This window comes from Musa acuminata, chromosome BXJ3-3 (assembly GCF_036884655.1).
Source record: "Musa acuminata AAA Group cultivar baxijiao chromosome BXJ3-3, Cavendish_Baxijiao_AAA, whole genome shotgun sequence".
NCBI lineage: Eukaryota > Viridiplantae > Streptophyta > Magnoliopsida > Zingiberales > Musaceae > Musa > Musa acuminata.
The window spans coordinates 6171474-6184486 of record NC_088351.1 but is presented as its reverse complement, the minus strand read 5'-3'; the positions used below and the strand labels follow the sequence as shown (position 1 = coordinate 6184486).

The 13013-nt window shown below is 35.6% G+C and overlaps 1 protein-coding gene across 3 annotated transcripts in view; it reads right to left on the bottom strand.

Moving 5' to 3' along the window:
• Window positions 1-13013, bottom strand: part of LOC135585531 (alpha-N-acetylglucosaminidase-like) — a 30800-nt gene that overhangs the window by 10169 nt on the left and 7618 nt on the right. For 2 of the 3 annotated variants that reach the window (XM_065143480.1, XM_065143482.1), the window contains 7 exons: window positions 12498-12603; window positions 9681-9787; window positions 6817-6847; window positions 4694-4811; window positions 3106-3156; window positions 1707-1816; window positions 1448-1550 (listed from right to left, as the gene is read on the bottom strand). In XM_065143480.1, coding sequence (XP_064999552.1) covers window positions 1448-1550; window positions 1707-1816; window positions 3106-3156; window positions 4694-4811; window positions 6817-6847; window positions 9681-9787; window positions 12498-12603 — 626 coding nt within the window. The remainder of the gene's footprint in view (window positions 1-1447; window positions 1551-1706; window positions 1817-3105; window positions 3157-4693; window positions 4812-6816; window positions 6848-9680; window positions 9788-12497; window positions 12604-13013) is intronic. The other variant, XM_065143481.1, reaches the window with a different exon arrangement.

The following is a 13013-nucleotide window of genomic DNA, read 5'->3' as shown; positions in this document are numbered from 1 at the left end:
GAATATGGCTTATGTGGCACCCAACCGACAAGTACCTCAAACAGCGATGCATATACATGAATACACTAAAGATGGCAGCAAACTAAGAAAGACTCACTCAAAATCATGAAATATCAAGGTTCAATCTATATTAAGCTATTATTTGTTTCTATTATGAACAGATGAAGAAAATTAAACAATTATAAAAAAATAAAAAACACAATATCAGGTGGATTGTCAATTTTGATCATCAGAAACTTCATCAGCATGATTTTACTAATATGAAATTTTTAGAAGTACATATTGCCATATGATAGATATTCTGCTATCTTTTGTAGATAGCATACTGCTGGTTTCCTCCTGTCTTTACCATCTATATATGTAATCATGAACCAGACCCTCTAGTTTTACCATTCTCTTCTCCTCTTCTTTTTTACCCTTGCACTTGTCAATGCCAAATGTGTAGGTGATAAAACAAATTCTGATATCATTGTATATGCCTCTAGTCTTTGAAGATTTTCTCATCTTCAAAAAGGCAAAGAAGAAACTGTTCTTACTGCGGCACAAGAATAGCATGTCATTCTAATTATTATGGAAAATGTGAACAATCATATTAGTGTCTGCAAACAAACCAGACCCTTGATGTCATTGTAAGAATTCTATTTAGAAAGGCCAGCACTCCGGTTTTTCATTAGCCTTTTCTAGCATATCACTGTCATTCTTGAATTCAAGCACCAGAGTTCTATAGTGTGTGCTCTTTGAATACTTTTTGATGTCTGATATGTATGTAATTTAGCATTAGGATAAAACAAGTGCATATTTGAAGCTACATTTTTAATTTCGAATAATACCGCCCGGTATGGGTGGTACCATCGATTGGGGCTGTTTCCACTCCGTTACCATGCAAAATCGGTCGGTGACAATCGATTTTGACCATCACCGCCCACTACGGGGCAGTATTAGCCGAGGGAGAAGAAAAGGGAAAACCTGAAGATCCGACGCTGCTCTCCCTTGACGATCCCGATCCATCGCTGCCCTCCCTCGTACCGTACCATACCGAGCTGAGCTCGATACTCCGGTATGATACGAAATTACGAACCTTGATTTGAAGCAAGTGTGGTGAAGAGTTATCCTTATTTATATGGTTCAGCCTTATGGTAGCTTTTAAATACTTTTAAGTGAGAACAAATAATTAATGCTGATAGTGTTTGTATCTTCCAGAATAGTACAGTCTGCAACTTGTTATGAAATCTTGGCATCACAATTGATTTGGACATTTAGTCAGATTATTTATGAAGAATGTAGGAAAACGATTCATGTGACCAATCCCAAATAACTGAGACATTACAGCTTGTTGTTATTGTTATACATTTAGTCAGATTCTCTCCAGAAAATGCTTTTGTAACTCTCATTTTTCATCCTACTATTTCCTCAGTCAGAAAAATGTATTAACTGACTAGTAGCATACCATGGTAGAATTCTTGCTAAGACGAGCATCATTAGGGCCTGATGAGATCATGTCAAGTATGCCATACATTTCCAAGTTTCCACCAAAGTTATGTAACATGCACCTATTAAAATAAATTTCTTGTAAGATAAATTAATAAAATCCTGGTTATAGAAATAAAACAACTGTCTCACATCTGAAAATTTTACATTTGATATGAAGTTTAATTACAATAATAACTTAATAAGAGGGCATAAACACGTTAAGATAAGGATTATACCAGACATATGGAACCCCATAGAACTGAGAAGATTGTATCCATATAGGTTTGACATCAGCAAACAAGTCAAGGACTATCATCTTTCCAATAGGAACAGAATGCAGAAGTGCCTAGAAAAACCAATAAATTGAATTACCGCATTCCTCAAGAATTAAAAGAGCTCAATTAAAATGCAATCTACATATGTGACAAATTTCCTAAGAATGAAATTTCCAACGGAAAATTAAAAGAAAGAACAATTTGTGATTTCTAAAAATTTCTTCCAGAAAAGCTAAATTCCATGTGGAAAGAAAAGATAAGATACTATACAGTCTATGAACAAGCCATATTCAAACATAAATTTATATACTCAACCAGACACTGAAAAAGCCTCCATTATTGTCATGTCAAGCATAGTTCATAGGTAGGTCCATCCGAATACCTAGGACCAGGTCATTATTGAGATATCAGCATCAGATTCTTAAACTAACTTATTTCTTTGTTCATGCCACTCTCTCTCTCTCTCTCTCTCTCTCTCTAACTTTCAAATAGTAGAATTGTGTATTCTGATAACTTACAAGCTTTTTAATGAACTTACACTTGCCTTGAGAATCTGGCTTGAATCCACTAAGACCATTGTCTATGGTAAAAAGAAAAGAGAAGGTGGTTCAAAGTACAATGCTTCAGCCAATGCAAGATTTGGGAAGAGTCGATATAAGCAACCTTAACCCTAGAAGCAGGGAGGGTGTTTCCGTGGACCCTTGCTTGTGGCATTAATCATGGTTTAAAATCTTGGGTACTGGTTCCTCCTATAACCAGGTCAGACTAGTATGGGTTTGGCATGAACCACGATACTGACACAACATCATTATGTGCCATAAAATCCAAAGGGGGGAGGAGGAGAAAAGGAGGATGAAGAGGAAGAGAAAAAAACAAGTAGAAGAGGAGGAAGAAGAGAAAAATAGAAGAAAGAGGTAAGGGCCTATGGCAATGGGTGGCACGAGGGATGTGAGCACGGTGAGAGATCAAGACGGGAGTGCAAGGGCAGGGGGTTGATTAATCCAAAATAATTATAATAATAATCAAGGTTTCTTGTACCGCCCGAGTTGATATAGTATGAGCAGTACGTACCAGGCCGACTCGCCACCGAGACGTGGCTCACTCGAGTCCCTGTCGACATGCCCCGACATACCATGTGTTGGTACACTGATACAAATCGATATGTGCCATACCAACAAATCTCCAAGATGGGTCTGATACTCAAAATGGCGAACCCTGATGATAATAATAATAATAATAATAATAATATGTATAATATGAATAATCATAGTACCATTGAAAACAAGGAAATACAGAATTTATAACTTGTAATTCTACAACAGCTTTGTTTATTAAATAAACATGTAGTATAGAATGATACTTTCATTTGAGGTGGCCTCCAAAATGCTGCATCTGAGGAAAATAACCAACCCTGAAGATTAATAAAGTTATCAGTAATTGGAAGTATATCATCAAGTAAATTGACAACAAGAAGTGCTTTCAGCAAGACATAAGATTAGCATCCTCCATTTAAGTTTTCCTTTTTCTTGAAGGGACCAATTAGATTATTTTTCAATCCTTTTAGAGTTCCAATAAATGCCTTATGTGGATACAGTTAGAACTTAGTTAGAAGAGTGATACAGGAAAGACAAGTAACAGCTTCATCCCTTTGCTTTAAGCTATGCCACTGGTGTAGCTTTCTTGGTAAAGCAACTTATTTCCTTGTTAATGATATGGGACAGGAAAGTGTTTTCCTTGTCAAAGAGATTGTCATTGTATAGGCAGCCCAATGTCTTATATGGGCAGAAAAAAGAATAACCAAATCATTCATAAGGACACAACTTTAAATTTGTAGCATAGGCCCACAACATCATATGTACTTTAATTAGCCAAAAGGACAATCAACAAGGTCGTTAAAACTTAGCATTCATCATAAAACAAAATAGTCAAGTACAACAGAATGGAATATGGACATTTTTTTACTAGTGAAGTAAAAACATTCTTGTTACCAAGGTTTGTAATTTCGTACCATACTAGAGTTTCGAGCTCAGTTCGGTATGGTCCGGTATAAATATACCGGGTGGTACATTTCGGTATACTGCTCGGTGTATATAAAAAAAAAAAAAAAAAAAACAATGGCTCTGCCCGGGTGAGGAGGAGGTTCCTTCTCCTCCGCGCAAAAAAAAAGGGAAAGGCGGCGACGTCGCTCAGTTTCCCCGTGCAAACAAAAGGAAAAGGGAAAGGGAAAGGCGACGTCACCTTGGTTTCCCCGTGCAAAAAAAAAGGGGAAAGGCGACGTCGCTCGATTTCCCTGTGCGAAAAAAAAGAAGAAGAAAGGCATCGCCTCGCTCGGTTTCTTCTACTGGGGAGAAGAAATCGCTTCTTCCCACAACGTCGCCACGCTAGATCTCCAAGTTTTCTTTTTTTCTTCTCCCTCTTCTTTCTTCTTCGTCACCGACCGATTTAGGAATGAAAACAATCGCAGTCGATGCTACCACCTGGTAGCAGACAGTCCGTGTACCAATTACAACTACCACTTCAATGCATTATTGGTTTTAAATAATTATAGCCCAAATTAAAGAAATTATAAATACAATTTCAACTAAAAGCTTCCCTTCTTTATTGGTGATCATGCAAGTAGAAGACTTCTACAAATTATTTATCATGGTTCTCTTTATTAATCACAATTGTCTTTTATGTCATATATTTGACCGATGCATTTTTTATTCTTGTTTCCCGATTAGTAACTACTCTTTTATTGATGTAAAATCTCTAAGAGCTCTTAGCATGTATCATGAATATATTCACCTTTCAACTAAGTATTATAGAACAGACAATCAAAAGTATGGTAATGCTATTTAGAAAATAATAATAGATATAAACAAAAAATGAAAGAAGTTTCTAATTAATATAATTTCATTATGAAAAGGGTGCTAATTTGGAACATGTTAAGCTAAGGAATGAAGTACCTGCATTAACCATACAGCATCTTTATCACCTTTAGACATGGCCTTATAAACAGCTGCTCCAAGCAATGAGATATACTTTGGATCATCTGTTGGTGGGGAATTTTCGTTAAATGTATCACTACAAAAAATAGTATCAAATTAGAATTTGCATAAACAGTACAACTGTGCATTTAATTTGGGAAGAGACATCAGGATCCAGAAATATAACAAACAATCAGCTCATCAAGAGAATCACCAAAGTAGTCATATACTCATAATTGTCCATCTACCAAAGTGAAGGGACATCAAACTGGATAAAGATTAAGTACAAATGATAGGGTGCTTGAAAAGAAGCCAACTAAAGATTCCATATTTTAAGTGAGTAACAATAAACTAAACTCCAATCCAAGGTTTCAAGTCTGGTCCGAAACCAGTACTGTTCCTGGCAGAGATTGCACTGTCGCAACTGAGCAAAGAAAAGAGAAAGAAGGGAAATATGTTAATAGCAACTTCAGCTGATGCTCCTACCATTCTACAGATTCAACTAGTCCTTATATCTACAGCAGAAATTATACTTAATTAAGACTCTCAAGCAAATGTATAAGGCTTCTATCATTATTATCTTCAGATATGATTTCTTTTGGAGGAATCTAAAAGCCTTTGTGGGACTCATTCAAATAGGAAAAACCAGCTGAAACTTGTGCCTTTTTATACTCACAATATATCTGCTACATAAACTCACATAAACCCAAGATGCATTAAAATTGACACTTGTAACCATACAACAAAAATTTATGAAAATACTATGATAATATCCAAGAAGTATGAAGTCTTATTTAAACTTAATCCATGGAACTACTATGACGAAATACTGTGGTATTAACTGAAGGTTATCAATATCTTGATTTAGCTTGCATCCAACCAAACTACGTAGCATGCATAGCTCATGAACTTTCTTGGCATCAAAGATTCATCATGTTTAGATATGTTTATTAATATTTTAAAAAATGAATGATTCTCCTCAATCCATGAATTTTTATAGTCGGGCAACCCAAGGTCTCAAAACTAGAAGTACCAGTTGGTAGATGCCATGGACCGGGCAATTTCACCTGGTCCCACACAACATCGAGCCTACCTCTACAGCCATCAGAGTGAAAGCATGTTCTTCGAAGATAAATCCACTCTCTCTCTCTCTCTCTCTCTCTCTCTTCTTGTAGAGGTCTGACTAGTATTGATTCAGATTTTACTTATTGGTCAAACAACAAAATTATATTGGAAATGGATTTTCTCCATTTTGAAGGTGGCAGCCATCTCTGATATGACCATACACAGATTCATATCAAATTTACCACTGAATCAAATTGTCATTTTGGGAACCAGAACCGTGTTAGTCCATGTGTAATACCCCAAATTTAATTTGAGGACCTAATTGTAAATATAGATATTATAGGGACTAAATTGCAAAAGTATTAAAAAAACTTTCCATTTGGTTGGGGGCATTACACCATAACCGTGGTACCAAGAGAGGGATGAGAAGAAGGAGATGGGAGAAGAAGAGGAGTGGAGGAGGAGGTGGAGAAAAAGAGTGGACCGACAGCGATCGGTCGTTGGTCGCACAAGCAACAAGTAGGCGAGGTTGACAAGGGAGGAAAGCACGAGACAAAAAAATCACAAGAGAGAGAGAGAGAGAGGGGCGGGAGGTAGTATAACTTGAAAATTTAAAATAACTGGGTCGTAAACACAATTTAATAGGCTTACCAAGCAGTAAGCCATGTACCAGACCCAGATGACCGGAAAAGAGGTCGTCCATGTCATTGATTTACCAATCTGAGCGAAATGGAGTTCCATGCATTAAATATTGTTTCGGAACCAACAAAAAAAATCTACTTGAATAAAGTTGAAATCAAGCCATATTCTGATGTGTCTAAGGCAGTTTTGGTTTAAACCCACTCCCAAATGTCAATTAGGAAACTATATCTTTTGGTGATGGCTTCCTAACAAATAAAGACTCCTTTAGCATGCCCCATGTCTAAAAATGAAGGACTTATACTAAAGTACATGGCTATTACAGAACATTTAAGGATATTTAGAGATTGCATAACTAGTATGAATAACTCAAAATTCCAACAACAATGTATATTTACCAGTTGTAGATGTCAGTTACATCCCCAAATTCTGCAATATGCAGAGGCAGCAGAACAGTCAGAGACTGAAACAACTATATATTAAAAACAAAAGTATGTTGACATACAAGTCACGAGCTTACACAACATATGAACAATTGCACCATATGTACAATAAATACATATCAGAAGGCAACACTCGTATTCTGTAGTTCAAATATGTCATCAACGACAAAAACACTTAAATTCTTAATGAAAATGCAGCCAAAGTTGATGTGATGAATTTCATGCATGATGCTGGGAGATTATCAGAACTGAAATTCTACAAGGTTTATAAAACCAAACAAGTACGCATTACAGGTAAAATCAAAGAATATTCTCACTGCCCTAAGAAAACAGCAAGCAGTCTTCGGATGCTGAGGATGGTAAATTCTTGCCAACAATCAAGAAACATAACAGAAACCAGTAACATATAGAACAAACATTAACAAAACAAGTAATTGAGTGTAATAATGTTAGAGAAGTATACACAAGCAATAGCATAAAAATCATTATAGAGAAAGCAGGTATCAGAGAAAAAGAGCAAGTAGAGAGTGATGGAGGCTAGAGACGCAAAGAATGCAGTTGAGATCTGAAGAAGAAAGAGAAGCCTTAACTGTTCCAATTAGAATCAGACTAAGACATTCAGGAAAATCCTGAGGCCCTAATATCCAAATATAACTTGTTTATTGCTATTGCCTCTTCCATGTTATCTGGATCATCCCTAATTCTGAGTATGCAATTCTAATCCCACTGAATCTGAGTGCGGTCAGGCACTCAGGAAGGTTTATTATTGAGCTATAATTTCTGTGTCATGACTCATGACCTCCACCCTTGCTCATACACAGGTGGGATATTTCAGGGCCCATATTAATGCAAAATAGACATTTCTGAAACCTCTCAAGACATTGAAGGCACTTCTGGATGCTCAATATGAGTGGAATATATCTGAACTCTCCAGTGCACATCTTATAATATGATTTTGCATTTTACTCAACCTGATCATTTATGTAATCTGGATTTTACTTCATTCTTGGATCGTCACACTACCATCTAGATCTTCACTGCTATTAGACCTTTATGACAAGTTTGTTGGGTTGCCTAGCTTAATTTACTTAAATATTTTATAGATAAATTGGTCATTTTGGGATTAAAGCTTCAAAGATGTCTCTGATCAAGTCACAATTTGAAGTTTTGGGCTTTTGAAGACTATTTGTAGTTGGATCAGGAATTACAGAGTATGCATAATTGTAGCAGGATCAGTAAATAACAACATCAAACGTGTTTACTTCAGTTTGTAATTGATTTCATACATCACAAATGAAAGTTGGAGTCAAGATTTGCTTAAAAGCTAAAGATCCTGGAAGAGTATTTTGGAACTCATACATATATCTGATGTTCATGACTCCTCCTAAATTGATTAAATTTGAATATTAAATTACAACATGCTCAAGTATGTTAATGCTTAATATCATGGATCCACATTCAATCTTTAGATATTATGCATATCAAGCTTATGGATATCTCCAGTGTTCGGTCTTGGGATGAAAAGCAACTAAACGTTCTTTTAATGCTTTCATCCTAAATCACCTCAAAGTCAAAAATTTTAAATAGCAATTTCAATAGGCACTCGGGCGAGGCGAGGTGAGGCCCGAGCGCCTCGTTTCATGTCCAAGCGGCACACTTCAAAGAGGCGCCACTTGGGCGCTCGCCCGAGCCCAAGCGCCAAGCACTTCGAGTGAGCGCCCGGGTTAAACCAGGCGACCGAACCAACGTTTTAGGTATGATTCATTCTTCGGTGCTTTCGTTGCTTCAATTGAAAAACTCAAGCACCGATATCAGCCTCCCAGCATTCCTCTCGCGACTTCCCCAACCCTAACCAGCACACAATTCTACCGTCGACATTTCCTCCTTGCTGTCGCTGCCTCTCTCCGTTGTTGTTGCCTCTCTCCGCTATTGCTGCTACTGTCGCTGCTCACCGTGCCACTACCACTGTTGTCGCTGTCGCTGCCACTATTGTTGTTCTCCGTTGCCACTATTGCTGCTCTTAGTCAACAGCCGCGGTCTTGCTCTTACTCACACTCTTCTCACATCGACTCGATAGTATACTATTAACAGTATACTGTTAACTGTATACTAATAGTTAATAAATATAATTAATAAATAATTATATTTATTAATTATATTATATATTTTTATATTTTAGTGCCTTGTTTCACTCGGGCGAGCACCTAGCGCCTCGGGCATTTTTGGACCTTGATGCCTTTTGGCACCTAGTACTTTTTAAATCACCGATTTTAAATATAATTGTTTACTTGTAAAATCTATTTATGTTTAATTATTTGTGTTATTTCATTAGCAAAATAATTGTGAACTATCAATTTCCAACAAACACCCATTAACAATTTTATCTAACCAAATAGTTGTGAACTTTACATAAAACTAATTAATAAACGGTTCTCTTCTAAATGACTTGTGATAGTGGATTTTACTACAAAGCATATGTGAGGAGATAACTTTTGCATGTATTTAATTTTAAAAATTTTGCTAGTATTGTTGGAAAATATCTAACATTGCAGGCACTCATATATATATATATATATATATATATATATATATATATATATGAGTGCCTGCAATTTTAGATATTTTCATGTATTTAATTTTACAAATTTTGTTACTACAAAGCATATATATATATATATATATATATAATGACTAGATAAAATTCAAGTAAAAATTTCTAATCTGGCAATAAATTTGTTAACAAGAAAAAGGAAAAAATGGACTCGCATGCAATTAGCTGATGATTAGATTAGAAATATCTTCTGTAATTGAAATGGCACCTTCAATTTGTTGCTTGATAAATGCCTCTCCCACTTGAACAAACAAAGGATCTTTTGGATCAAGAAGATATGTACAACACCACCGAAGATCACCATCAACAGTGTTCCTGAAATAGAGAAAAAATGAGATACAAATTGTATATCATGGGGAAACAGAATATAGGCTCTCTCAATTATCAGATATATTTCAATTGTCATATCGCAGTGGTCCTACTAATGAAGGACCACCAGTGGCCAATTTGGTATCAAGAAAAAATGCTTTAGAGCCTAAGGCAGATATTTAAATAACTTACAAAATGAAACCTGAAATTTGGTTCCAAACTGGGACTTGATTTCAAATTACAAATTACAGCAAAGGAAGGGGCTATAATGGATTAGGATTTCAGAATCCTAAATACTACAGCCTCAAAAATAGTGGATAGCTAACAGGGGAGATAAGACCAATAAGATCAGGAAGAAGAACTTCAAAAGGCAATTCTCAGAGCTGCCATTGCATATCCGTAGATGTATGTTATGTATTACCATCTTGTAATCAATCAGCAGCTTCTAATTAGCATGCCCTTCAGTCCAATCCTCAGAAAAAATACATTAAACCTTGTTGGTAGAATTCTGGATTGCAAATAGAGGAAGCTAAGACCAATAAGATCAGGAAGAACTTCAAAAGGCGATTGTCACAGTTGCAATTGCATATGCGTGGATGTATGTTAGAGTTAGACTACCATCTTGTGATAAATTGGCAGCTTCTAACTAAAATGCCCTCCAGCCCAAGAATAAAATCCATTCAACCTTGTTCTTAGAATTCTGTATAAAATACTAATCAGATATCATAGAAATATTCACTGCACTCTGACACTGATTAGATAATAAACATACAGGTGAGTTAAGGCTGTAAGGAATAATGACACTAAGGCTACAAGATTAACAATATAGAAACTGAACAACCATTCAGGTTCTGGACTGCAGCAAAACTAATTTGTCAAGGTTCAATACCAATGCAAAAGGGTTCAAGATAGGCATGTGACAGAACTGTGAATTAAATGAGTTGATTAAGTGATGTGGGTTCAACCTCTCAGGAATTTAGACATGGAAGCAACAATAGCTGATTTTTCAGGGATGCAGGTTTCTGTGGATGGAAACTGATTTGTAGCTGCTGCAAGAAGGAAACAAAGGAAAAAGGTAAAGAAAGCAAACAAAAAAGAGAAAACAGAAGAGGAAAAGACATAGGGTCTATCTCATACAAAGCACCTAAAAATCTGCACTTCCAGGACTTCATTTCATGGGAAACAGATGACAATTGGTTCATATTTATAACATAAACTGGCTATAGAACCCTCTTAGCTGGTTAGCTAAGTCAAATATTCATGATATTACCTATTTCTAGAAATTAATCTGCCTACAATGCTAACTAAAACAAAGAAAAAGGAACTACTAAACTTAGCACTGATGACCTTAGAGTTGGAGAAGCTCCTAATCATAATAGGAAATCCAGCAATGAGATCCACATCAATACTGAATAAGTTTCTCAACAATGTACTCCATTTAAAAACATTGATTCACCAATAATTCATTGAAGAACTATCCATGTCTAATGATTAAAATTGAAAGTACATTATATTGGAAGGACATGAACAAAGGAAACAAGTGGGAATGAAACTTCAAGACCAATGTGCATCATGATGAAATAGAGTGTCCACAAATGATGTTAGAATCGATATCATTTTGATCAGCATAAAGCACTAGAGCTCAAACAGTCTGCTAAAATTCAAAACTTTTTGCTGTAATTTGTTGCCAATGTAGTTTTGACGATAATTACTGCTAAATAATATAACAGGAAAGAGATCCTCAAACAATAGATAAAGTACTTCCAAAGAAAATCCAAAGAAACTCAAGCAAAGAATGCCATGCATGCACAAAGCAGGTACAGGTTGTGCAGCATGGTATATTACTAACATGTGACAGGTTCTGCTTCAAATAAACCCATGCTGTGACAGTGTTTCAACTTTGTGACTAAGAAGGAATACCATACATCAACCAGGCATAAAAATATATCAAACAATTGAACTTGGATGTCATAATTCCTTTTACTAGAAATTGGGCTTTGGTGTACATGTAAGGTTCAGTGTCAAAAAGTTCTATTCATGAAAATAACCTCTCTGCATTTTAGAAGCTTCATGTAGTGGGCTACCCTCGTTCAACTGCGGCTCTATTTTTGTATTCAACTTGCATTTGGATTTTGGATAGCAATCAGATGTGAGGAATCAACAAATAATGGACAATGGGATCTTCAGATCCATTAACACTAATTGCTCCACATGGACTCACTATATAAGTTTCTGTGACGAGCTTCTAGAATTAGACTATACTGTGTATCGTTAACAAGTTTCTACTGTAAGGATCCATGTGCATTGTCAAGAGAACAGATAGATGAAGAATTTTGTTGAATATCTGAGATATATGCTCAACATTGAAAATAAGTAAGCAACATTTAAAAGAAAATGTTTTTCAAAATTCAATGTAAAGGCACTTTCTTTAAATGTATATGTTCTAGGATGCCAATTCTAAGCATGCAGTGTATTCATCTTTGACAATGAATCACCACCAGGAAATTGTTCTCTTATTCCCAAAACTCTCAAACCAATATTTCCATTGGTACTTAGCAGTCAGATGAAAGGACAACAAATGAAGCATTACAATCACATTTTTCCAAACAACCCCCTAAATCTGGCTAAAATTGGTAGCAAGCAAGTAGCTAACCATGAGAAATACAAATACCAAAGGCAGTACAAACAAAAAACTTCTATCGTATCTGTCTAATACCAAAAAAAGAAACCAACAAAGTACCAATCGCCAAGTCTGGTAATACTTGCAGAGGGGAATAATTTTCTAAATACAGCTGGAACATTGCCGGAGAATGATGGTAACACTGAAAATCACAAGAACTATATAAGTGAAAGAATAAAGTATAACTCTTAAAAAATTCATTACAAAATTTATTGAAAATGATAAATATCTATTTTTCTGGAAATTGTTAACAAAATAGTGGTCGTTAATATAAAAATTAAAAGGAAAAATTTTTTTAGTAGAGGGTCCAAATTTTTTCCTTTTTTTTAACTGTAAGTATTACCTAGTTAATTCCCAGAAGTAGTGAGAATTTAAGCAAAATATCACAACATTGATGGGAAAGCAAGTGGAACAACACAAAATTGAATTTATACAACACCATATGTAATTGGTGATTGATAGGACAAGGACAAACACTGAATAAAACAAGCAACATATAACAACATGACATCTTCAAGAACAACAAGATTGAGCTTGCAGAAACTGCTACAT